This window comes from Trachemys scripta, chromosome 1 (genome assembly GCF_013100865.1).
Source record: "Trachemys scripta elegans isolate TJP31775 chromosome 1, CAS_Tse_1.0, whole genome shotgun sequence".
Taxonomy (NCBI): domain Eukaryota; kingdom Metazoa; phylum Chordata; order Testudines; family Emydidae; genus Trachemys; species Trachemys scripta.
In genome coordinates this window covers 83,949,240-83,974,624 of record NC_048298.1, presented here as the reverse complement: position 1 = coordinate 83,974,624, position 25,385 = coordinate 83,949,240, and the positions used below count along the sequence as shown (strand labels likewise).

General features: G+C 46.8%; 1 protein-coding gene and 1 long non-coding RNA gene across 3 annotated transcripts in view; one reads left to right on the top strand and one right to left on the bottom strand.

Moving 5' to 3' along the window:
- The window catches only part of ACTR6 (actin related protein 6), a 37,344-nt gene that overhangs the window by 11,688 nt on the left and 271 nt on the right, over positions 1 to 25,385 (bottom strand). Inside the window, exons 1-4 of one of the 2 annotated variants that reach the window (XM_034773543.1) lie at positions 6,814 to 6,971; positions 3,352 to 3,469; positions 1,698 to 1,766; positions 107 to 230 (exon numbers count right to left, since the gene is read on the bottom strand). In XM_034773543.1, coding sequence (XP_034629434.1) covers positions 107 to 230; positions 1,698 to 1,766; positions 3,352 to 3,469; positions 6,814 to 6,881 — 379 coding nt within the window. In that variant the 5' untranslated portion in view covers positions 6,882 to 6,971. Of the gene's footprint in view, positions 1 to 106; positions 231 to 1,697; positions 1,767 to 3,351; positions 3,470 to 6,813; positions 6,972 to 25,385 lie in introns of those variants that run through there. The other variant, XM_034773553.1, reaches the window with a different exon arrangement.
- LOC117878890 lies at positions 7,980 to 10,611 on the top strand. The gene is made up of 2 exons (XR_004646127.1): positions 7,980 to 9,199; positions 9,551 to 10,611. It is a non-coding gene; the product is annotated as an uncharacterized LOC117878890 (long non-coding RNA).

Below are 25,385 nucleotides of genomic sequence, written 5' to 3'. Positions count from 1 at the left end.
CTATAGAGTCAGGTAAAGAAATGAAGTAATTTCCTTGGCACATTATTTTTAAATTGGGAAGTTAGCCTGGAGCACATTAATGCAGAGCAACAAAATATATACTCACCATTTACTCTAAGAACTGCTTGAAATTGATATTCTTCAAATAAAATTTCATTCATAGAGTCTTGTATTGAACTGAAGTTAAAATAAGGTTCAGTAATAATAATATTTGTATCTACAAAGTCCACCTAGGAGAAAAAATAAAGTTCTGTTCCCAAACATTTTAGTAACCACTATCCATATTACTTACATTTTTTGGTATGCAACAACCACCATGCTGTATAAAATTGCCCCCAGGCCTATTATAGATATCAGTGCTACCAGCTACTTGTGGCACATGGGTTATGGGGAAAAAAAATTAACAAGCAACAGTATGTGCACCGTCACTGCTATACCACACAATGTGTTAACATTTTTCAGGACAGAATAGAATTCCTTCATTTCCCTGACCTATGCCCCTATTTTTAATGTTGTGGCTCTTAAGAACAACCTATCCCTTTATCTTTCCTCTACACTTCAATGGGTAATAATAAAAGAATATTTAACGTGTATACAAGAAACTTTACCCTAGTCCTACTAACTACAGAAGAGAATTTCTCTTCAGAACTCTGCCACTTGTATAGAAGCTTGGCTCTTCTAGTAATCTTGATAATATCCTGGCCCCAGTGAAGTCAACGACAAAACTCACACTGACTTCAGTAAGGCCAGGATTTCATCCCTGCTCTTTCTGCACGTACTCAGTTGTCAGACTTTCTAAAACAGGCCTTCACTAAGGTGTTTTCACCATAATGGGACTCAATGGGAACTAGAACACACAGGTCAACAGTTCCTTTCTTTGGTGCTCATTCTGCAAACCAGTACCAAAACCTCGGCAATAACGAGTTTCTTTAATGAACCCAATAGTTTAAAATCTTAAACCAGCCCAATTTCCCCACCCAAATCTATACAAAGAGATATTTTGAGGAGTTATTTTGGCTCCCAACATGTTCCCCTTTAAGTATTGTAAAGACCAGCTTTATAAGTTAACATCATCATATTTATTTCTTATGAAAAAAATTTAAGGCTAAAGCCGCCAACGCTCTTTTCATGCTAAACCATGTTGGTGAGGTAAGCAAAATAATATTCTATTAATACACTTTATAAATTCAACTTATTCATTATAAAAATGAGAAATTTATGCAGAAAATGACTACTTGATCCCACAAGACTGTCACAATGTAAATCTCAGCCCTTCTTCCACTTCTGTAACTGTCTCCTTCATGCAATAAAACCTGGTTCTTCAAATAAGTTATACTAATTAAGTCTATGAAAACAATTATTAAGTAACTTTTACTAGCTGAAGCGCCAATCTTGCAAACACATGTTTAACTTTACTCAGGTGACTAGTCCTACTCAAGTCACCAAAACTACTTGTGTGAATAAAGTTAAACACGGGCTCTAGTTTGTAAAGTCATGGCCTGAATGAACAGAGTTCAAAATCATAGGTAACTCAATTTCCTAAATTTTAGATGCCAATCTTTGTTGAATACTCCTGCAAAATTCATAAATTGGTGAATTCACCATTATATCCATGATTTGGAGTATTTTTGTATTACCTCTTGTAATTGTTTTAAATCTGTATTCATAGATTTTTGTTTCTTAAGTGTTTTAGTTACCTGATACATTTCCTTTCCAAAAAGGTAATCCCAAACCTGTCTCTGAACATCCCAGTTCACCAAGTAACCCTATGGAAGTTTGGGGGGAAAAAAGACATTATTTATAAGACAACATTGCATATTTATTAACTACTCCACATCTGCAGAATTTCAGGCTTCCATCAGTAATTGTTAGATGGACTGATAACCTAACAAAATTCAGAAATAAGAGCTTCTTCTTTAAGATTATGGAAGCCCTTCCAAACCTATTTAAATGGGTAAATGTTGTGCAGCTACAAGCAAGAAGATCCAAAGATAAGTGATATTGTACCTCTGTTGTTCCCTATCATTTAGTTTAAATTATTGCATGGTAAGTTTACCATAATATGAATCATGCTTCCTAAATCAGTATCTGGTGGTAGGTTATGGAAGCCACACTTCAGACTTGATACTGAAGTTACACTGCTGTATCTGAAGTTTGTTTTAAATATTGTTTATGCCTCTACAGTTGTAGCATATTGCATATATTAAACAAACATTCATAGAATATTAGGGTTGGAAGAGACCTCAGGAGGTCATCTAGTCCAATCCCCAGCTCAAAGCAGGACCAACACCAACTAAATCATCCCAGTCAAGGCTTTGTCAAGCCAGGCTATTTGAGCATTGGCCTGCTAAACCCAGGGTTGTGAGTTCAATCCTTGAGGGGGCCATTTAGGGATCTGGGGCAAAAATCTGTCTGGAGATTGGTCCTGCTTTGAGCAGGGGGTTGGACGAGATGACCTCCTAAGGTCCCTTCCAACCCTGATATTCTATGATTGAGATTCGACCACCTCTCCTGGTAACCCATTCCAGTGTTTCACCACCCTCCTAGTGAAATAGTGTTTCCTAATATCCAACCTAGACCTCCCCCATTGCAACTTGAGACCATTGCTTCTTGTTCTGTCATCTGCCACCATTGAGAACAGCCTAGCTCCATCCTCTTCGGAACCCCCTTCAGGTAGTTGAAGGCTGCTATCAAATCCCCCTTCACTCTTCTCTTCTGCAGACTAAATAACCCCAGTTCCCTCAGTCTTTCCTCATAAGTCATGTGCCTCAGCCCTCTAATCATTTTTGTTGCCCTCCGCTGGACTCTCTCCAATTTGTCCACATCCCTTCTGTAGTGGGGGGACCAAAACTGGACGCAATAATCCAGGTGTGGCCTCATCAGTGCCGAATAGAGGGGAATAATCACTTCCCTCAATCTGCTGGCAATGCTCTTGCTAATACAGCCCAATATGTCGTTGGCCTTCTTGGCAACAAGGGCGCACTGCTGACTCATATCCAGCTTCTCGTCCACTGTAACCCATAGGTCCTTTTCTGCAGAACTGCTGCCTAGCCAGGACTCTGCACTTGTCCTTGTTGAACCTCGTCAGATTTCTTTGGCCCAATCCTCCAATTTGTCTAGGTCACTCTGGATCCTACCCCTACCGTCCAGCATATCTACTTCTCCCTACACCTTAGTGTCATCTGCAAACTTGCTGAAGGTGCAATTCATTCCATCATCCAGGCCATTAATAAAGATCTTGAACAAAACCAGCCCCAGGACCGACCCACCGCCTGTAATAGACTGTAATAGACCCTTAACCCACAGCCTGTAATAGACTGCATTGCTAAATCTATAAAGCATCTTAATTACCTTTTGAAAAGGGAGAATGTAAAAGAGTCCGGAGGGATCTTTAATTTCATCCAGTTGATTGGCTGTAAAAGTTTTCAAACGTGCTGTTTTTGATCTAAACTGGCAGTTGGGAATAACACTGAAAAAAAGTTAAGAATGTTTTCATGTACATCATATCATATATGAAATAAAAAAATCATATTATGCATTTTCACATCAATCCATAAATACTTCCTTTTCCATAATATTCTGTGACCGTATTTTTTAGAAAGTTGCGGTTACCCTGGTTACTGCAAAACCAGAAGATTGTTTTATTGTCTTGCCAATGACTCAACATTCAGAATCAAACAGTAAAGTGCTAAAAGAAATTACAGAAACTTCCAACCACAGGTTAAGAACATTTTCCTTAACAATCACATTTTTTTGGTTGCAAACTGGCCTGAAACAGTTGCACAACACTAAATGGTCTGGGCCTAGGATACATGAAAAGATCACTTAAGGCTATAAGATAAGGACCATAATCAATAACATGAAGTTAAAGAAAAAAATCAAATTAGAAATAAATTCCCCCCATTTTTTTTTTTTTTTTTTTTTTCTTGAAAACAGCACGGGTGATTAACCATTGGAACAAACTGCCAAGGAAATGGTGGAATCTCCATCTCCTGATGTCTTCAAAGCTGGATGCCTTTTTCTGGAAGATATGTTTTAGTTGGCAAGGTTCAGGGTTAACTAACTGAAGCTTTGCCGGTACAGCTCTCTGGTACCAGGATGAGAATACTGTTGCTACACTTTGTGTAAAATCTAAGCAGAAGGGAGCCCCCGCACTTTGAAAATTACCTCAGCCTTCCCTAGGGTTGCCAACTTCCTATTGGCTCAAAACCGAACACCCTAGCCCCACCTCTTCCCCAAGGCCCCGCCCCCCATTTACTACATCCCCCCCCCCCGACTCAGTGGCTCACTCTCCCCCTCACTCACTTTCACTGGGCTTGGGGTGTGGGAGGGGATGAGGGTGCTAAATGGGGGTGCGGGCTGTGGGGTGGGGCCAGAAATGAGGGGTTCAGAGTTTGGGTGGTGGCTCCAGGCTGGGGCAGGGAATTGGGGTGCGGAGGGAGTGAGGGCTCCAGCTGGGGGTGTGGGCTCTGGGGTGCAAGAGGAGGCTCCAGGCTGGGGGTGGGGCTGTGAGATTCGGAATATGGGAGGGGGCTGTGGGTTGAGGCAGGGGATTGGGATGTGTGAAGGCTCTGGGCTGGGGGTGCTGGCTCTGGGGTGGGGCTAGGGATGAGGGGTTTGGAGTGCAAGGGGAGTGCAAGAGGGGGCTCCAGGCTAGGGTGTGGGGCTGAGTGATTCGGAGTGCGGGGGGGGAGCTCTGGGCTGGGGGGCAAGGGGGTGAGGGCTCTGGCCTAGGGTTGTGGGCTCTGGGGTGGGGCCAGGGATGAGGGTTTTGGGGTGTAGGAGGGGGCTTTGGGTTTGGGGCGGGGCTCAGACTTGGGGCACAGGCTTACCTCCGGTGGCTCCTAGTCAGCAGCGCAGCAGGGCTAAGGCAGGCTGCCTGCCAGTCCTGGGGCACCGCGCTGCGCCCTGGAAGTGGCCAGCAGGTCCGGCTCCTAAGCGGGGGAAGGGGGAGGCAGGAGGCTCCACAGTGTGTGCTGCACTTCCCAGCAGGGACCGCCCCCCAGTTCCCACTGGCCGATCTGGTGCTCGGGGCAGGTGCAGCGCGTGGAGCCCTGTGCGCCCCCACCGTCACCCCAGAGCTGGACCTGCTGGCCACTTCCGGGGCACAATGCGGTGCCCCAGGACAGGTAGGGACGAGCCTGCCTTAGCTCTGCAACACTACCAACCGGATTTTTAGCAGCGTGGTTGGCTGTGCTGACCAGAGCCGCCAGGGTCCCTTTTCAACCAGGTGTTCTGCTCAAAAACTGGACACCTGGTCACCCTAGCCTTCCTGCTCTCGGGCTGTCCCACCCGCAGCACTTGTTCCCCTTGCAATGCAGGCAGCAGCGGTATTGCCAACTTCACAATATCAAAATCATGAGTTGAACCCTCAAAAATAATGAGATTAAACCAAAAATCATTAGTTTTTTTAAAAAAAGATTACATTATGTTTTTAGGTGAGTCTCTTGATTTTTGAACTCCCCCTACCCATCCCCAGGGTGTGTGCAGGTGACAATTAGTAGTGTTGCCCACTCTCCCACATGTATTGGATAAGGTGATTTTGGCCCCTGCTGCAGGAGCTCCCACCCCCAGATATCCCTCTCCTGCCCAGCAATTAATCTTGTCCCCACCCAACCCACCTCACTTCAATTCAACCTCCCAGCCCCCATCATCACCACCCCATTAGATCAGCCCCCCAACCAATCAACCCTCACTGCCCTCAGTTCATTTTCCCATCACTCACCCCACCTGCTCAGAACCACCATTAATACAGCCCTCCAACCCCATCAGCCCTCACCCTCCTCACTTCAGCACCCCTGAAGCCACCAGGTCATAATTCAACCCTCCCAGCCTGACCCCTGCTCTTCTTTGGGTTCTTATCCCTCCCCAGGCCTGGGGAGGCTACAGTGGGGTCCTCTCTCTCACTTTCCAGGCTGACATTGGGGAGCTTCAATCAACCAGGGCTGGTTGACAGCGGGAGCCCCGGGTGGCTGTAGCTCCTGCTGTCATCCCTGGTTGGCTGACAACGGGAGCACCAATCAGGGCAGGCTGACAGCGGGAGCCTCACCACATGGTGGACGGAGCTCCTGCTGTCAGTCCGCCCTGTCCCGGGGCAGGCTGACGGCAGGCGCCTCACCTCACAGGGACTCCCCCAACCAAGTGGCTGTGGCTCCTGTTGTCACGATGACAGCAGGCGGTCCGGGCACCAGAGGTAGACTAAGGACCGGCTGACAGCAGGAGCCCCAACGGCCACAGCACTTTCTAGGTAAAATTAGTCCTGACTAATGACCTGGGGCACTGGCTCAGCACCCACCAGCCACAGCTGTTTGGGGGCAGGGTCTCCGATCAGCTGTTTGGCAGCTGGGGAAGGGCAAAGAGCAGGGAGCGGGGAGTCTCGAGGGAGGGGGCCGGGCTTTGGGGAAGGCGGGCGGGGTGGGGCCACCGGGAAACACAAATGTCAGCGGCTGGGGTGTGGGGAGCCTGGGGACTGTTCCCCGACCGTGAGCCAGGCTCAGTTTTACTCCAAAATCGCACCTATCGCGCTGAACTCCGGGGAGGCGGCACGTCCGCAGCCGCCAGCGCAGCGGCAGGACCGGGGCGGGGCTGGATGTAACGGGCTCACAGACTCCCCATGCGGGGCCGGGGCCGGGCCTGCAGCAGGAGCCGCCTCGCCACCTTTCGGAGCTAGAGCCGATAAACCAACGGAGCCTGAGCGGCGCGGGCCGCCTCACGGGCTCTCTCGGGAGCAGGGACCCGGCGGCGGCGGCTCTCTACCGTGCGTGGCGCCGAGCCGCACAGGGACCGGGCTCTCGGCGGGTGCGGGGGCCTCACCTGACGTGCGCGTGGCTGTAGCCGATCTTGGCATTATAGGCGCCGTTATCCAGCACCAGCGTCGCCATCTTCCTTCCGGCCGTAGCCCCGCCTCCACCTCCTCGGCGAGCAACTCATCTGTGCTTACCATAGAGTCTGAGCGGCGGGACGTGTGCGCGCTGCATGATGGGAAGGGGGAGGACTCCGGGCGAGCCCCGGGGACGCAGCGCGCACGGCCCGAGAGGGCTGATCACAGGTGGTGTTCAGTCCCGCCTTCGGCTTTCCGCCATGACACTGGAGGCAAAGGCCTGAGAGGACCGGCCTGGGGGGAGAAGGGAAGAGTCACCCCCTCCGATTCTGATGCGTCTTACGCGAGGCCGCGGCTCTGCACCTGCTGGAGCTTGCCCTGAGGGATGAGGCGCTACGTCCCCAGGGCGGGGAGGCACAACGGGGTCAGGGATGCAGAGCATAGGCGTGCGCAGCACATTTCATTAGGGTGTGCACCCAGGGTTTTTTTTTTTTAAAGGCGAACATCATAAAGGGCGGGGTGTGGGAGGGGGTGCTGTGTGCAGGAAGGGGCTCAGGGCAAGGGATTGGGGCAGAGGAGGGGTGTGGGGTGTATGAAGGGGCTCAGGAAGTGGGCAGTGGGCAGGAAGAGGCTCAGGGCAAGGGATTGGGGCAGAGGAGGGGTGTGGGGTGTATGGGGGGCTCAGGGGGGTTGGGGTGCTGGAGGGGGCTCAGGGAAGGGGGTTGGGGTGTAGGGTGTAGCAGGGGACTCAGGATAGGAAGTTGGGGTGCTGGAGGGGTACAGGTAGGGGGCTCGGGGTTGGGGGTCAGGAGGGGGCTCAGGGCAGGGGGTTGCGGGGCAAGGTGCAGGCAGGGAGTTGTGGGGCAGAGGGTTGGGGTGTGAGGTGCAGGCAGGGGGCTCAGGGCAGGGAGTTGGGGGGCAGGAAGGGGGCTCAGGGCAGGGAGTTGGGGTGAGAGGTGCAGGCAGGGGACTCAGGACAGGGAGTTGGGGTGCATTAGGGTAGACTGGTTGCAGGCAGGCCTGGGGCTGGGGATCTGGGCTCCCCCGTCCCTGCAGGCAGGCAGCCGGGCAGAGGGGGCCGGGCTGGGCAGAGGCAGTCGGGGCGAATTGCAGCGGGGCTGGGGTGGATTGCAGCGGGGCCGGGCTGCTCCCAGGGCTGGAGGGTGCTGGGCGGAGCCCCCGAACAGGGCCGGCGAGCTGAGTTTGCAGCCGGGCTGCAGGAGGGCCTGTGGGCCGGGCTCGCTCCCGGGCCCCACTTAAGGTGGGCTGGGCTCAGGGGCGGCCTGACCCCCCCTGGGTGGTGCCTGTCCCCCGGCCAGCGTGGGGGGCCTTGGGCGCTTGAGGGGGAGCAGCTGCCTGGGGGGCAGGGGGTTGTGGCAGCACCCCCACGGGCCACCTTAAGCGGCTGTGTTGAGGCTGCCAGGCAGCACATGGGGCTGTTAAAGCAGCCAGCCCGGCCCTGGGGAAGGGGAGCCCAGCTCAACAGGGTGCAGGGAGGGGGCTCAGGGCGGGGGGGGTGTAGGAGGGGTTTGGGCTCTGGCCCGGGGCCGCTTACCCGCAGGCACACTCCCTGCCTGCCAGTGCCCCATGCCGCACCGCTCACCCCGTCCCCGTGCAGCCCCAGGGGAGGAGAGGGGCGGTGCAGCACAGGGGTCTGCACCCTGCCCTTGCCACACCTCCAGGTACCTCCCCTGAAGCTCCCATTGGCCACGGTTCTCTGTTCCTGGCCAATGGGAGCTTTGGGAGGCGGTGCCTGGAGCAACCCCCTGGCCCCAGAGACATGGTACCCTGTTGGCTGCTTCTGAAAGCAGCACGGGGCCTGCCGCACCGGGGGGGGCAAATCCCACGGACCAGATCCAAAGCCCTGAGGGGCCAGATCCGGATCTGACCCATGGGTATTAGGGTGTGCCCGGGCACACCCCGTGCGCACGCCTATGATGCGGAGTCTCTCCACCCGAGCCCAGGTCTCGCCGCTCAGCCCCTGCTAGTGCAGCCGGGACGCACCTGGCAGGTCAGCCCCGCGAGCTGTGCCACCACTGCCTGCTGCTTGTGGGCTCTGGTGGGGACTTAATTCTGGGATTTCTAGTGGCAGCGAGAGCAGCACTGGGTCGCCCCTCTGCCTGCTCCCTTCTTCCCTGGGGGTCCTTAATATAAACGTGTCTGTGGTGAAATCTCTGTGCTATGCTTCAGGCGTGCTCAGGTGGGAGAGGCAAATCCCTCTCCACAGCCGCGAAGAGGAAATTATTGGTTCAGCCATGAAGCAGCCTAGGGAAACCCAACCAAGTAACCACATCCTTTGCATTAAGGAGAAAACAATTGAGAATCGCTGCTCTGTGGTATAGCATCAAAGATACTAGAGTAACTCAGCCAAGGGTCAGGGTGAGTAAGGTAGCAGGCACTTGAGAAATTCTGAAAATAAGATTTAAAAAAATTGCTTCTGCAGCAGTTTAGATACAGGATAGGTGATATTAAATTCTATCTTAAATGAAACTACTGTTATCACAAATTACAAGGTAAGAAATATGTAGTTGTTAAACTTACAAACTAGAATAGCTTTAAAGGAGAGCTGTAAAGGGTAAAGTGAGTTTCAGCTATTAATGCTTTGCTTTTCTTACTGGAAAAAAGAATGATTGAAAGGTTTCTGTTAATTCCCCCGCCCCCATTTTGCTTTTTTTTTTTTTTTTTTTTTTTTTTTTACAAGAGAAATTCAAGTCTTGTTTATCCTGGCAGATTTTGGCTAGTGGAGTGCTACTGACATTGACATATCGAGACAAGGATCAGAGCTGTGAAAAGAGAAAGGAACTTAGAGTCAGATTGTTAACAAAGCAAATATGAAGCAAAATTTTAAATACCTATTTAACTCGTATTCTGAAGTAACTCATGGGGGAAAGGATTCAATATCAATATGCTTTCAATTAAGATCTGATTGCTCATAATATACATCTCCTTTGACAACAGCAAGAAAACCAGGAAAGATCAATCTTGCCTTTCTGAGTTTTTTTTTTTTTTTTTTTTTTTAAAAAGGAGGAACATACCCAACTACATACATCCAAAGAAGTGGGTATTCACCCATGAAAGCTCATGCTCCTATACATCTGTTAGTCTATAAGGTGCCACAGGACTCTTTGCTGCTTTTACAGATCCAGAGCAACACGGCTACCCCTTTGATACTTGATACTCAACTTTAAAATCCCTTATAGGTTTTCTTTCACTTGAGTAGAAACCTTACTATTGCTATTTTTTGCACTTTTTTTTTGGTCCATCTGCTATTAAAGTCAGTGAGAATTTTGCCATTTATCACATACAGTGGGGTCAAGATTGATCCCTCTGTCTTCCCACTTGATTTCAACAGAGAGACAAGGTGCGTGAGGTAATTGGACCAGAAGTTGGTCCAGTAAAATATATTATCTCACCTACCTTGTTGTTCTAGTATCCTGGGACCAACAAGGCTACAACAATACTGCAAACAACATTGATTTTAATGGAAGTTAGGAGCCTAAATATCTTTGAGGATCTGTGTTTTAAAGCCATCCAGGCTATCAAGCTGTTCTGCAGTAGCTCAAGAGCATGGATTCCAACCTCAGGGCAGACTTAAGCAACAGGACACAGACCCCAAACTGGTTGTGAGTTCTATACTTAGACTTCACCAACAAATTATCAAGTGTAAACTCTTTAAGTACTATAACAGCCTTAATATGGAGTCATGGATAGTTTCCCCTTGGGTACTCTGATCTATTTTGCCACCCAGGTAAGTTTGTCTTTGTCATAGATGGTCCCTTTCACCAAAAAAATCACAAAAATATTCAGGTTACTCCCAGTCCCAAAGGACCAGTTACTTACCCTATGTCAACTGCACCTGAGATCTTGCACCAAAAACAGTGCTTGTAGTTTATTATAGGATTGGCTATCTAAAGCTTTATTAAACTAGGAAAAGAAAATAAGAGAATTTATTTACAAGGTTAAAGATGGTAAACATGTATAAACACAAAAAGTAATAGATGCTTCTCTAATAAGCAAACTCTATATGTCCTTTAGGGCTATTCCAGGCCAAGCATTGGGGATCTTTTGCTTATGCTTAGTAATCCTGGCTCCCCAGAGTTCAAGGAGCATACAAGATAGTTGCTGCTTGTTAGGACCTTTTATTCCTTCCCTTCTTCTGCTTCACATTGCAAGCTCAGTTACTGGGAGGAATTCAGTTGCTCCATCCTTACCTCTTCATTGGGTGGTGGGGGAAATGAGGCAGGGGTGGGGGAAACAATCAGCAAAGTCTTTTGTCCTCATGTTCCACAATGGTTCATCTGCCGTTGATGGGTCTTTTTTTGTTGAATAAGAGATAATGCCTCCTGTGGCAAACTAGTATTTCATACTTGATAATGCTTCCCTTCTGACTGGTGATTTGCTGTTATGGAGCAACAGTCATGGAACAAACATTATTACCTCATAACACCGGATTCAGATGATATAAGTGAGATAAATACATGCAGCAATTTACAAGTATTCCATAAAGTCTAAACACTAAGCAAATTTGTGTAACTCTAATACTTATTTTAACCATACTAACACAGAAGTATGCCATACTGGTTCCAGTTATGTATTTTCAGTGTTCAGCTGAGGCCTAGGGGCCTTGACATGAGCTGGCACCTGGGTCTGCCAGCATTACACAGGCTTTACTTTATCAGGGCTGGATATGTACAGTTGTTTTTTTTGGCCTCTGCTGCTCTGGAACAATCCTTCAACTTGGTTAACGTTTAGCCCAGAGCAGCAAAATTAAGATAGCATCAAAGGGGTAAATACTGTGCAGTAATTCAATCCTTGGCACACAGTGTGAATCAGGGGTTCTCAAACAGGGGGTCAGGACCCCTCAGGGGGTCACGAGGTTATTACATGAGGGGGTTGCAAGCTGTCAACCTCCATCCCAAACCCCGCTTTGCCTCCAGCCTTTAAAATGGCGTTAAATATATAAAAAAGTGTTTTTAATTTATAAGGAGGGGTCGCACTCAGAGGCTTGCTATGTGAAAGGGGTCACCAGTAAAAAAGTTTGAGAGCCGCTGGTGTAAATGAATTTAGGTGAGTTGCAGCTTGCAAAAGGATGACAACTTTAGATGGAAGCAAAATATATTTTATATGTACATTTTGTGTACAATATGCTTATGTATGTGAAACTAATAATTAGTTTCTTGTCTTGAATTTATATTTCTAAAAGTGGTAACCCCAAAAAAACCACTGAGTGTGATGCCATGTTATGGTGCAGGTAGGAGCCAGGAGCACAAAAAGGAAAGTGGTTTCAACAGAGGGAATTAGTATGATAAGGATAACAGAAGTGGCACAAAAGTCAGCACTGTTTCTGGGTGCAGTCAGATCTGCAATATTAACTACTAGCACAAGATGGTATGTCTACGCAGCACATTTTACTGAGTGGGAGCTAGCCTACCAGCTGGGGTCAACAGACAGGCTAGTGAGACTTCTGCTAGTGCTCTAAAAATAGCTGCATAAACAGTGCTTTAAAGTTGCACCTTGGGCTCTGAAATCTAGAGAGGGGAGGTGTGCTTCAGAGCTCAAGCTCCAGCCAGAGTCACAACATCAAAGCACTGTCTACGCAGCTATTTTTAGATGGTTAGCAACAGCCCAGTTAGCCCAAATCTGTTTACCTGGGCTGGGAGGCTCTCTCCCACTTGCTCCAAAATACCATGTAAGACATACCCTGACAATCTCCAAGGCCAGGGCTGCACTAGAAACTGTTGCCAGTACACTAATGAAAGTCAGGGTTAGGACATGTTTTTACATTTCTATGTCTGCAAAAACCCCTAATGTAGATGCAATTATATTTGTCAATATACCATATTTCATTTGAGGAACCAGTATAAGTTTGTCTACAGTAGGAGGTTTTGCCAGTACAGCTATAGTGTAGACTAGGCCACAAACAGAATTTATATCCCATAAATTTCAATTGCCTGGCACATTCAGTGATGGAAAATTTAAAAGAAACAATAATGAGGAATAGATAATGTATGGCACCTATGCATTCCTTATAGCACTTTTCTTTCTATAGTTTATAGCTGAAGCTCATCAAGATCTTTATATAGTCTTTTTTTTTCTAAATAAATTTTCTCATCAACAGTAGTGTTCAGTAACCACCTTAAAAATCATGCATCTCCTGTAATATTTAGAAAGCACTAACTAGAGAGAACTATCAAACAATGAGTGATTAGGCTATGCAAATAGTAACCAAACAGAGTCTTGTTTTGGAGTTGGAGTGTGAGGATGAATGCTTTAGACCTTTTAGTTATACAATTATTACCACAGACATGAGGAGATAGGTCCCTAACTGCATAGGCAAACTAAATCCCTCAATCAGGCCCACTGGGATTCATAAAACCCCAACTTAGCTGCCATTGAACCCTGTAGGTGCCTAAACTTGCTCAGCACCCAAGGTTTTGCAGCAAAAAGTTCCCTAGGAACCTATGGTTATGCCCCTGTACATGTGCATTGCAGGCCCACTGTGGGTGTCCAGATGCCCAAGACCCAGAGCGATGCATGAACCAAGGGAAGATAGGGGTTTCTCCATCTAACTCATCTGCAGGGCCCAATCTGATAAGCATGCTCACAGCTCGTCTACCAGATCAGTCCCAGACATGAACTTGCACAAAACAGGTGGAGTGGAGAGGGAGGAGGAGGACCCACCTCAACAGTGTTTAGAGCATTAATCTGGGATGAGGGAGACTCCCAGTTGAAGTCCCCATTTGGGAGAAGGGATTTGAACAGTGTTCTGTCACCCCTCAGGTGAGTGTTCTAACCTTTGGGCTATAAGATATTCTCATGTGAGGCTTCCTCACTGTCTTCTGTTGAAGCCGTTCCACTAAAAATTAACCACGAAAAAGCCATTGGAGCAGGGGAACTAGATCATAAGTCTCCTATGTGAGTGCTCTAACCACCAGGCTACAGCATCATTCTCCTGCTTGCAGTTTCTCACGCTCTCTCTGGACCATGCAATAAAAAATCATTTCGCACTCCTCACCCCCGGTGAGCCATACTCACCATGGCTGGGGTTAGAGAGTGGTGCTGTGCCAAGGTGCTCCAAGGCTGAAGTGTCAATAAACATTTCCTGTTAAACATGTTCATGGGAATAAGGGACTGGAGTTTTGAAACTTATCTTTCTCATTCTGTTGTGATTATAAATCTAGTGGTACATCTGTCTGTTTTTACCAGCAGTTTCTGGCATGGTGGCTTTGAAGGGTGCTCCTTCCACACCTGCAGAAAATCTGACCGTGATGAAGAGAAGAAAGAAGTAGAAAGAGTAGGGAGGACATGTTCAGCAAGATCCTGCAAGGCAGTGCTGCATTGGACCATGAATGAAGGGCCTAGAGGGCGAATATGTCAAGAACATGAAAAAGGAAAGACAGACAGAAGAAAGGCCCAGGAGTCCCAATAAAACAAGGAGAGGACATGCATTAGGACACAATGGGTCTTCTCATGCAGCAAACTGCAAGTCCTGGCTGACCTGCAGGTCCAAAAATTCCAGACTCCCCACGCGTTGCAGTCCTTGGAGAATTCCATGGTCACTTCTTCCTCCCCACCCCCAACATACCATGTGGCATCATGGGCTGCATCCTTACCCCTACCACTCCATGCTGGGGGACAGCAAGGAAAATCACAACTTCATATACACTGACCTGTGAAAACCACGGCGGGTGTATGTGTAGCCATAATGGACTACATTTATGCACTGAAATGTCCACCTCTACCTAGTTCCTAGGGCTCAAGGCGTAACCCAGTTAATCTAGGCACCCCCACCCTTTCCCAGTTCCTAGGACTCCAGGTGAAAGGCACCTCACTTTACCCAAAGAACTTCCTTTTGGACCCCAGTTTATATACCTTAACAAAGCTAAAACTATAAAGAAATAAGGATTTCACAAACACAACTGTGATAAGTGATTTTTTTGTCTGTTACATAATTAATTTTGCTAGGTATAAATCAATTAAGGTGGTGGGGTCTGACTGGCTAGAAAATTTTGTTACAATATGTTAGGATTAGACAGAAACAATCAAAGAACCAGACAGAGATCATACAGACAAACAATAGGAAAGTGGGGACCAGAAAGATAAAACAATAAATGAGGATTTCACAACCACAACTGTGATAAGTGATTTTTTTGCCAGACAGAAAGCTATCAAACTAAGTTTTCTTTAACCATCTTAAGGGCTGTTTCTTTATCTGGTGATAGTGGGTGCTATTAGAACAGGACCGTCTTCTTAGCAGCCTGATAGTCCATTGTTTTAATGTAATTTAGATGGAATGTGAGGATGTGACTTCCTGCTTCTTAGCTAACGGCTGCTGCTCTCTTAATATGGCTACAGGAAAAAGCCTTATCCTTACAGCACCACATAATTCATAGCTTCAGGAAAACACAGGATAGTCCCAGCCATAGGCATGTGCAGCACATTTCTTTAGGGTGTGAACCCAGGGATTTTTTTTTTTAAGGCGAACATCATAAAGGTTGGGGTGTGGGAGGGAGTGTGGGGTGTGGTGTGCAGGAAGGGGTTCAGGACAAGGGATTGGGGCAAAGGAGGGTGCAGGATGTATGAGGGGGCTCAGGGAAGGGGGTGCAGGGTGCAGCATGGGGCTCAGGGCAGGGGGTTGCGGGGCAAGGAGTTGGGGTGCAGGAGGGTAGGCTGTTTGCAGGCGGGCCCCGGGTTGGGGATCTGGGCTTCCCCGTTCCGGCGGGCAGGCTCGGGGGCCGGGTCAGGCCGAGGGGGCCAGGATGGGCGTTTGGGGACAGGCCGGGCAGAGACAGCCGGGGCGGATTGCAATGGGGTTGGGCTGCTCCCGGAGCTGGACTCAAGGCCGAGGAGCTGAGCTCGCAGCCGGGCTCCAGGGGCCTGTGGGCTGGGCTTGCCCCCTGCTCCAGGCCTGCTGACTCCCGGGCCCCACTTAAGGTGGGCTGGGCTCAGGGGTGGCCTGGCTCCCCCCAGGCAGTTCCCGGGCCCACGGCCAGCGCTGGGAGCACAGGCGGGTTTGGGGCCCTGGGCGCTGGAGAGGGGCAGCTGCCTTGGGGGTGAGGGGACTGCGGCAGCGCCCCCACGGGCCACCTTAAGCGGCTGTGTTGGTGCTGCCGGGTGGGAGGCTGCCAGCAAGCACATGGGGCTGTTAAAGCAGCCGGGCCCGGCCCTGGGGAAGAGGGGCCTGGTTCAACAGGGGGCAGGCGGGGGGGTGGGGTGGGGTGCAGGAGGGGTTCAGACTCCCCCGGAGCCGTTTACTCACAGCGGCGCACTCCCTGCCTGCCTGCCCTGGCCCCACACCACACTGCTCACCCTGTCCCCACTCAGCCCCAGGGGAGGGTGGGGCAGCATAGGGCTCTGCACACTACCCTTGCCATGCCTCCAAGTACCTCCCCCGAAGCTCCCATTGGCCACAGTTCCCCGTTCCCAGCTAACGGGAGCTGCAGGGGGCGGTGCCTGGAGCAACTCCCCCCCTCCCCCCCCGGGGACATGGTTCCCTGCCGGCCGCTTCTGAGAGGGCATTAGGGTGTGCCCAGGCACAGCCGGCACACCCCGTGTGCACGCCTATGATCCCAGCCTATATTGATATCAGAGAAGTGTCCCCGGTGATCTACCAAGGTTTACACAACCACAGAGAAGTAGCCCTTTCTACTGATGTACTCTGCGGTGAGGTGGACTCATACCAAATTAGACATATGCGTGCCCCACTGCAATTTGGGAACCCCACTGCTATAAATCCATCCACTATATCCTTCACATTGCCAAGAGACACAGTCCTGTGCAGCCTGTCATCGTATGCCAATGGCTCCCATTTTGGATTTTCCAACTTCAAAATGATTTCCAACTGATCCAGAATGTGATTGCCACTTCCTTGTACACTGTCAATATAGCTCTCATTCTGTTGTCCCTACACTGGAAGGTTGGGGCGAGCTTGGCACACAGATCCAGGAATTTGGCCTTTTGCATCTGAAAATCTGGCAGCCATTGCTTGTCGTCCCAAATCTGCATTATGATGCGATCCCACCAGTCACTACTCATTTCTCAGGCCCAGAAGTGGGGCTCCACCGTCTGCAGCTGTGCCACGAATGCCATCAACAACCTTGAATTGTTCCTGCAGCAAACTGTCTTTAAACAAAATTGCCATATCCCACATTGTTGCAGTACTTCCTAATATCTGCAAATACAGGAGAATCATGCGTTCCATATTTGCAACGTTCATGAGAATAGTGCAGAGATCTGCAGCCTCCATGCTTCTGTCAGAGATGCCCGATACCAAAAAATGCTGCAAGGATTAGTGGGATTTAAAGAAAAGGCATAAAAATTGAAGGATATGGATAGCATTATAGAATGGAGAAAGTCGCACGCTGGGAATTTGACTCCTAGCTCCCAGAGATCCCTGAGCAAGTCATTTCTATTAAACACCACATTGCAAAAAGTTCCCTTAAGGCATTGTGTCGGATGGCAGTGCGTGGCACCTTGGGATATCTACACTGCACTTTGCATTGACACAAACAATTCTGGTGAGTACACACAGAGCCAATGCAAGCAGCAAAGTATTCACAAGCACGAGAGAGATATAAACTTCAGCATCTGTACGCAGACATAACTTGCATTGACCAAAGTTTGTAGTGTAGACATGGCCTTAGATGCTGAACTGTGAGATGGCTGGGGTTTAGGACATGCTCCAGCACTTTGGCATCTCCCTTTGACTAGCTTAGGTTGGGCCTAGCATGCTGGTTTCTGTGAATCCCATTCTGAGGCACCTATCTTTCCCCCATTCATTGTATAGGGATCCTAGTTGCCTAATCTAGACATTGTGGATCCCAGTGATTTTCTAGGTGCCTCAGTTTATTTGTGAGTGTGACTGGAGTCCTAAGGGGCCACACTGAGATTGCTCAATTAGGGCAAACTGGAAAGAATGGATCAGCTGATCCCCAAAACTGGTGGTTATTCTAATACTTAAATTCACCAAGCCAGCAACAAAACATCTTCTACAATACTTTACTGATTACACAGAAGCCAAAACACAGTGCCCTTAAAGCAACCCAGTCTATGGACTTCCTCCCAGTCAGCCAAGTCAAATATGATGAAGATTACTGAAAAATCTTGTTCACTCATACAAAAAAGTTCTACCAGTTCCCAAAGATTGCACACATTACCTCCTCATGAATATTTCAGATCTTACCCAAATACACGCTTACAGCCAATTCTTATTAACCAAACTAAGATTTATTAAAAGAGAGAGAGAGAGAGAGAATGAATATTGGTTAAAAGATCATTATTCATTCAGACTTGAATATCATTCTTAGATCAGTTTCATAGTAGAGATGGTGGACTTCAGAGTTGCATAGAGTTCTTTCAGAATTAGTCCATAGATTATGGTCCAATGTCCAAATATTAAATATCAGGGCCGTCCAGGGTGTAACTGGAGACCACAGTCTTGTGGCTCAAACTTCCCCTGACTAAGCTTAAGCAGATCTGAGATAAAAAAGGATCAAGTCCCAAGTGTTTTTATAGAGATTTTTGGAGTCTCTTGACAGCACGCAGTCCTTGGTTGAACAATAGGCTTTTGAAGTAACCTTCTATTTCCTAAGCATCACCAGTAATTAGTTGCATTCATTAGTATAAGGTAATTATTCATTAAGCAGTTTATATACAGTTTACTACATACTTCAAAGAGAAGTATAGATAATGAAATTATTACACTCAAGTTTCATCTAAATGTTAATATTTTCTTTTGATCTTTGAATTAACAGATATAGTAACAAACAGGAACCATCTGTTTACATGGTTAACATCTAACAAGATATAAGTAAACACATACAATTAGTATTACCTTTAGTTCTCTAACAATACAGGTTTGCATTTCAAAGCTCTAGTCTATTTAACAAGGCTATGTTAACTATTGATAAGAAATAGCCCTAATTACCATTTATATACTTCTCTAACATGTCTTTAAAGGTTGAATTTGGGTCATTTAGCCTGCAAGGTGCTTAACCACTTCTGACGCGGCCCGGGACCCAGCTCAGGATCCGCGCCAGCAGCTCATCCATCAGCGGGGTCAGGTCCAGCAGGACCGGGAGAGCCCGGCTCGCCCGCTGCCAAATGGCCTCGGGTGACAGGCTCTCCGACTGCCCCATGTGTCGCAGTGAGTCTAGCCTGAGGTGACTAACTGTAATTGTAAATTTGGAATTTTGAAAGAAAGTTAGACATTCTAGAGAAGTCATAGGTGAGATGCATTTTTATAGTTTTGAATCAGCAATACTATATTAGATATAAACACTTAGAGAATGATAAAAACAAATTCCATTTTTAATTCTCTGTCTTTTCCTTTTTGTTCTGCTGTGCAGATGTGAGAAGGGCAGAGAGAGGTATAGCTAGTTCTAACAGAGGTAAGTTCTTTGTTCTTGGTAACTGACGTTGCACTCCATATGCTTTATGGAAGTATGCTTATGAATGACGTAACTGGAATATGCTTTACGCTAAATACCCCTTGAATGGTGTAATTAGAAAGCTTGTAATCTACTAAGTGTGTTCATCCTATTTGTTTGCATGTATTATTTCTATGTCTGGAGTTAGGAGAATAAGATATAAATTTGTATCACTGATGTAAACATATTAAGTGGAGGGCATTAAGGGTGCCCCAGAAAAAATCAGTTATAAATGGCCTTAGTTACTTGAAAGCCTTCCTGTGTATGTGTGGGGCCAGCCCATGAGGAATGGAGACTAGGGGTCTTACAGTGACATGTCACTTGGTAATGAAATCCATCTTAAATCTGGTACTTTTCCATTTAGAAGGAGGGTTGGGGACCCAGAGAGACAAAAGATTCCTGTCTTGTGCCAAAGCTATAAAAAGGGGTGGAGCAGGACAAAGGGTGACTGCCAGTCATTAGAAAACCCCTGCTTACCACCTGAGATATCTGCTGGAACTAACAAGGACTGTACCAGGGGAAAGGATTGGGCCCAGACTAGGAAGGAGTCTAGTCTATGAAAGAAGCTTATTGGAACATCTCCGAGGGTGACATATTACCTGTAATCAGTTTCTTAATGTATTAGGCTTAGACTTGTGTGTTTTTGCTTTATTTTGCTTGGTTAGTACTGGAAACCACTTAAATCCCACTTTTTATACTTAATAAAATCACATTTGTTTATTAATAAACGCAGAGTAAGTGATTAATACCAGGGGGAGCAAACAGCTGTGCATATCTCTCTATCAGTGTTACAGAAGGCGAACAATTTATGAATTTACCCTGTATAAGCTTTCTACAAAGTAAAACGGATTTATTTGGGGTTTGGAGCATATTGGGAACTGGGTGTCTGGGTGCTGGAGACGGGTAATCTGCTGAGCTGTTTTCAGTTAAATCTGCAGCTTTGGGGGCATGAACCAGACCCTGGATCTGTGTTGCAGCAGGCTAGCGTTTCTGGCTCAAGCAGGCAGGGTTCTGGAAGTCCCAAGCTGGCAGAGAAAACGGGCTCAGAGGTAATTTCAGCACATCAGGTGACAGTCCCAAGGTGATCTCTGTGACCGAACCCATCACAGTAACCCAAAAGTGACACAGATAGAGACACAGAGCAACAATATTAATCTGCTTGTAGGCAATGAAAGGGTTATTTACTCCAAATACTGTAAGAACAATGCTAATGCCATTTCTTGTGGTTGGCAATTGACCAGATCTTGTTTCACTGAAAGTCCATGTCAAACTCCCAGTGAGTACAATCCTTGTATGATGGATTATATATATATTTTTCTAGTTTAACATAGTTTGCATTTTTGTTGTTATCCAGTAAGGTAAGAACAGCATAATAATATTCTCATCCCTCTTTAATATAACTGATTTTCTTGCAAATACTGGCCTTAGAAAATGATTGATATAAAATGTTTCCATATGATTCACAAATAGAGCTCTTTTCTCTCAAGCCAGGATTGGCAGCAGAATGCAAGACATTCTGGTTTTAGACCAATCCTCTTTATGTGCTCCAGGTCAGTGACTTAATGACAGCATACTTAATCCTTGCTCTAACAGATCTACTTTTTGGTTCTTGAAGGGAGGTCACTGGAATTATCAGAAGTCTATTTTCCAGTTCAGAAGTTTCTGGTTTCCTCTTAACATTAAATGAAAGGCACTTTAAAATGTGGGTTGATTTCTTAACATGCCTCTCAACTGCCAAAGTAATATGTTCTATCAAAAATAATTAAAAAAAAAATCCAGAAAACAGGAACACACAAATGTTTTTTAAAATTATAATTGTGACATATTTCAGGTCTTTAGCATTCTTATACTATAGTCCAAACTTTCAGCTACCCATTGGAGTTCTGAGTATACAACAGATACACGTTATCATTCCCCAGCTTTGTCATTATTATATCTTATTGACAATATACAGTACTTAGACTAGTGGCAGAGAGGCAAAGTGTCAGAACGGCTATTGCTAACTTTTCTATGTTCACACTATGAAATGGGAAAAATGCAACTTAGTTAATTTAATTTAGACTGGCACAGTCTGGCTGTTTTGTTAGTGTTTTCCTCCCTCTCTCCCCACACAGCCAACTCAATCACTACCTCACATCACATATGCTTATTTGGTAGTGTTATACTGAACTCAAACTTATATTTTCACTCCTTTTTAGGACCTACAAAAATTGCAGTTTCGTCATCAGACTAGCAATTCCACCTACTTCAATCAGAACATGTTACTCTATCTAGATTTCCTAAATTTCTAGGAACTAAAAGAATGTGATATATTTATTATTACTAATTAAAGACTATATACATTACATGACACATATGATAACCTAGCAATTTTAGTTAATAGAGTACCTACTAGAGACAAAGTAGTCTAGCAAGAATAAATACATCGAGAAAATAAATATAACTCTCAAATGGCTGCACCATAACAATCATTTATATAGCTACTTTGCTCACCAATGTTACCAGAAACCACTGAGCAAACATCAGTCTCTAATTGAGAAAGTATGAATAGAGATGTATGAGCAACACACAATTCATCCCCACCTTAAAGACCGGTTAGCCTGCAATGTGGTATTCATTACATGAAATTATAACTGACCAATCCCTATATGCTTGGGAAAAATCAACTGAAACCTTCTGTTTCCATGGCCTGTTTATTAAAAAAAGCCGTATTTATCTACTGCTGCACTCCTGGAACTTCTCTCTAAAAATGTAACATGTTGTAGGGTCTTTTCAAGTACACCAGTAATTTATTATGTGTAGTAACAGTAAATAGAGTAAAATGTCTCCAATAATTCAGGAATTTGAGATTCCTGAACACTGTAGTAGTATGATGTGTGATAAAACTGATCTCTGCATTCCTAGAATATATTCTAGAAGTGCTATCAACCATTGCTGTGGTACTGCGGTTGCACTTCTAAAACTTGCCAGTTTTGCCATAGACAACTTTTGTACTGAAAAAACAATAAGGAGTGCTTGTGGCACCTTAGAGACTAACAAATTTATTTGGGCATAAGCTTTTGTGGGCTAAAACCCACTTCATCTGATGCATTGAGTGGAAAATACAGTAGAGAGGTATAAATACACAGCATATGAAAAGATGGTAGTTGCCTTACCAAGTGTGTGGGGGGATCAGTGCTAACGAGCCAATTCAATTAAGGTGGAAGTGGACTATTCTTAACAGTTGACAAGAAGAGGTGAAAATCACTTTAGTAGTGCTAATGAGGCCAATGTAATCAAGGTGGACCATTTCAAACAGTTAACAAGAAGGTGTGAGTAGCCCACTTCCACCTTAATTGAATTGGCTAATTAGCACTGACCACCACTTAGTAAGGCAACTCCAATCTTTTCATATGCTGTGTATTTATACCTCTACTGTATTTTCCATTCAATGCATCTGATGAAGTGGGTTTTAGCTCATGAAAGCTTATGCCCAAATAAATTTGTTAGTCTCTAAAGTGCCACAAGGACTCCTTGTTGTTTTTGCTGATTCAGACTAACACAGCTACCCAGGGGTGAAAGTAGAAATAGGGGCTTACCGGTACAGGGCTGGGTTGGAGCCAGCTCTGGCCTCCAGAAGGCACGGGGATGGGGGGGGGGTCAGAGCCAGCCCCAGCCCGCCCTATACCAGTAAGTGCCTTTCCCCTCCCCTGCTGGGGTAGCAGCAGCAGCAGCCAGGAGCTCCGGCAGCAGATTAAAGGGTCCAGGGCTCGGCCACCACTACCGCCCTGGGCCCTTTAAACCGCTGCCGGAGCCCACAGCTGCCGCTGCTACCCTGGGGCTCTGGCAGCGGGACTCCGGTGGTTATTTAAAGGGCCCAGGCTTCTCCTGCCTCTACCGCCCCGGGCCCTTTAAATAGCTGCTGGAGCGGCGGCAGGGCTCCAGCAGCTATTTAAAGAGTCAGGGCCGTAGAGGCAGCGGGAGCCCCAGGCCCTTTAAATAGCCCCTGGAGCCCCTCTGCCGCTACCCCAGGGCTCCAGCAGTGGGGCTCTGGTGGCAATTTAAAGGGCCTGGGGCTCCAGCTGTTGCTGGGAGCCCCAGGTCCTTTAAATTGATACCTAGGGAGGCCGGGCCGCCTGGGTATGGCGCACCAACTCTTGCCGGTATGCCGTACCGGGGTGTACCAGCTTACTTTCACCTCTGCAGCTACCACTCTGAAACCTTTTGTACTGAGGTACTCTCATTTAGTTAACTAAGGTGTTTCCCGGGGTCATCAGAATGTCTTTTTGTATATTTTTGAGTGGGGAAGCACTAGAATGAAAAGATGGGTTGTTAGAGAGACAAGGTAGGTGAAATAATATATTTTATGGCACCAACTTCTGTTGGTGAAAGCTACAAGCTTTGGAGCTTACAAGAGCTCTTCTTCAGGTCATATGGATTGAAGACAGATGGCTTGTTGACAGAGTAAATAAAGCCATTAGAGATCACCTAGAGATTAACTATAATTTTAGGTGAATTGGCCTCCAAAGAAAGGAAGTAATCTATCTGTGTATTTAATCTTGGTGTGTAGAGCCTCAGTAAGATTAAGAGAAGATCTGTTTTTAAAAGTCTGGCACTTGAGTAATTGTTGGGAAATTCAGGTTATCAGAGGCACAAGTATCTAAGTGTTGAAGTAGTGAAAAAGTTTCTCCTTTAGTAGTTCTTATTAGGGCAAAGTTTACAGGTTTTTATATATATGAAAAAAATTTCTTTGAGCCTTGTATATATTTATTTTTCTTTTGGCATGGTGTTCCTGGTATAGATATTTTTTTTTATTTGTATGTTTCCAGTTGGAAAGGAGTACTGTTTGTAAATAAAGGGTCTAAAAGCTTCATTTTGGTCTGTTACTGAGATAAGCTGTATTAAAAACAGAACTGGAGGAGTATGAGGAAATTCCATTTTGCCTTGAAATATAACAAAACTGTGTATTACTAGTGTGAATGAAATAAAAGAAAGTTTTCCAGCTCCACCCATGACCAATCATCAGGGCATTTGTGGGAGATAACCATGATAATATATATAATCCTGGGCATAGACCAGGGGTCGGCAACCTCTGGCACGTGGCTCGTCAGGGTAAGCACCCTGGTGGGCCGGGCCAGTTTGTTTACCTGCCAACGCGGCAGGTTTGGCCGATCACGGCCCACAGTGGCCACGGGCGAGGGATGTGCCCCACATGGTGAACCACGGCCAGTGGGGGCTGTGATCAGCCGAACCTGCCACGTCAGCAGGTAAACAAACTGGCCCGGCCCGCCAGGGTGCTTACCCTGGCAAGCCGCGTGCCAGAGGTTGCCGACCCCTGGCATAGACAATTAGAGGCTGGAGAGGGGAGGTTAAAGCCCCATCCCCAAATTAGGGATTTCAGTAATAAAAAAAGAAAACACTGAGCTTGGAACAGAAGTTAATTTCTCATTATTAAAAGTGGACAAATGTAGTCATGGTACAAAACTACTCATTGAAGGGATAGGCAACAGCTATTATCTTTTAACTCTAGGCCTCCCCCCAAATAAAATACAGTTGTCTACATTCAATACTTTTTTTTTTAAATCAAGACAAAACTCTTATGTTTGAAAACAGTAGAATCCTAGCTCCCTTGTGATGTCTCTCGCATATTGCGTCTGCATTAATCTATTGTTTGTATTTCTTATTTTCAACAGAAGTAACAGGAAAAAAATGGATCAGGATTGATAATCACCCCCCTCAAAGTCGAGTGATGGAAATATGGGTGGGGAAAGGGCCTTCGGGGACTAGCTGACACAGTGAAGGAGGGGATGGGAATACAGGTGAAGAAGGGGGCCAGGCAGGATGCAGGTCTGGGGAGAGAGTGAGGGAGGTGCAGGCTGGGGTGATCCCCCAAGCGCCTGCCTCATGCAGCGAGGTGCGGGTGGGGTTTTGCCTCTGACAGCCCGGGGGAGGTGGCTCTGCCCGGCGCTGCCACCTCTCTCTATCACTAGGTGATGGTGCAGCCATTAGGTTCCCTCCTCCTCACCCCACGAGAGGGTCGTGTCCCCCCCCCCGACTCCTGCCCCATCCAACCCGCCACGTTCCTTGACACACACCCCCACCCCTGCCCCATCCACCCCCCCTTCCCTGTCCCCTGACTGCTCCCTGCTATACCATCC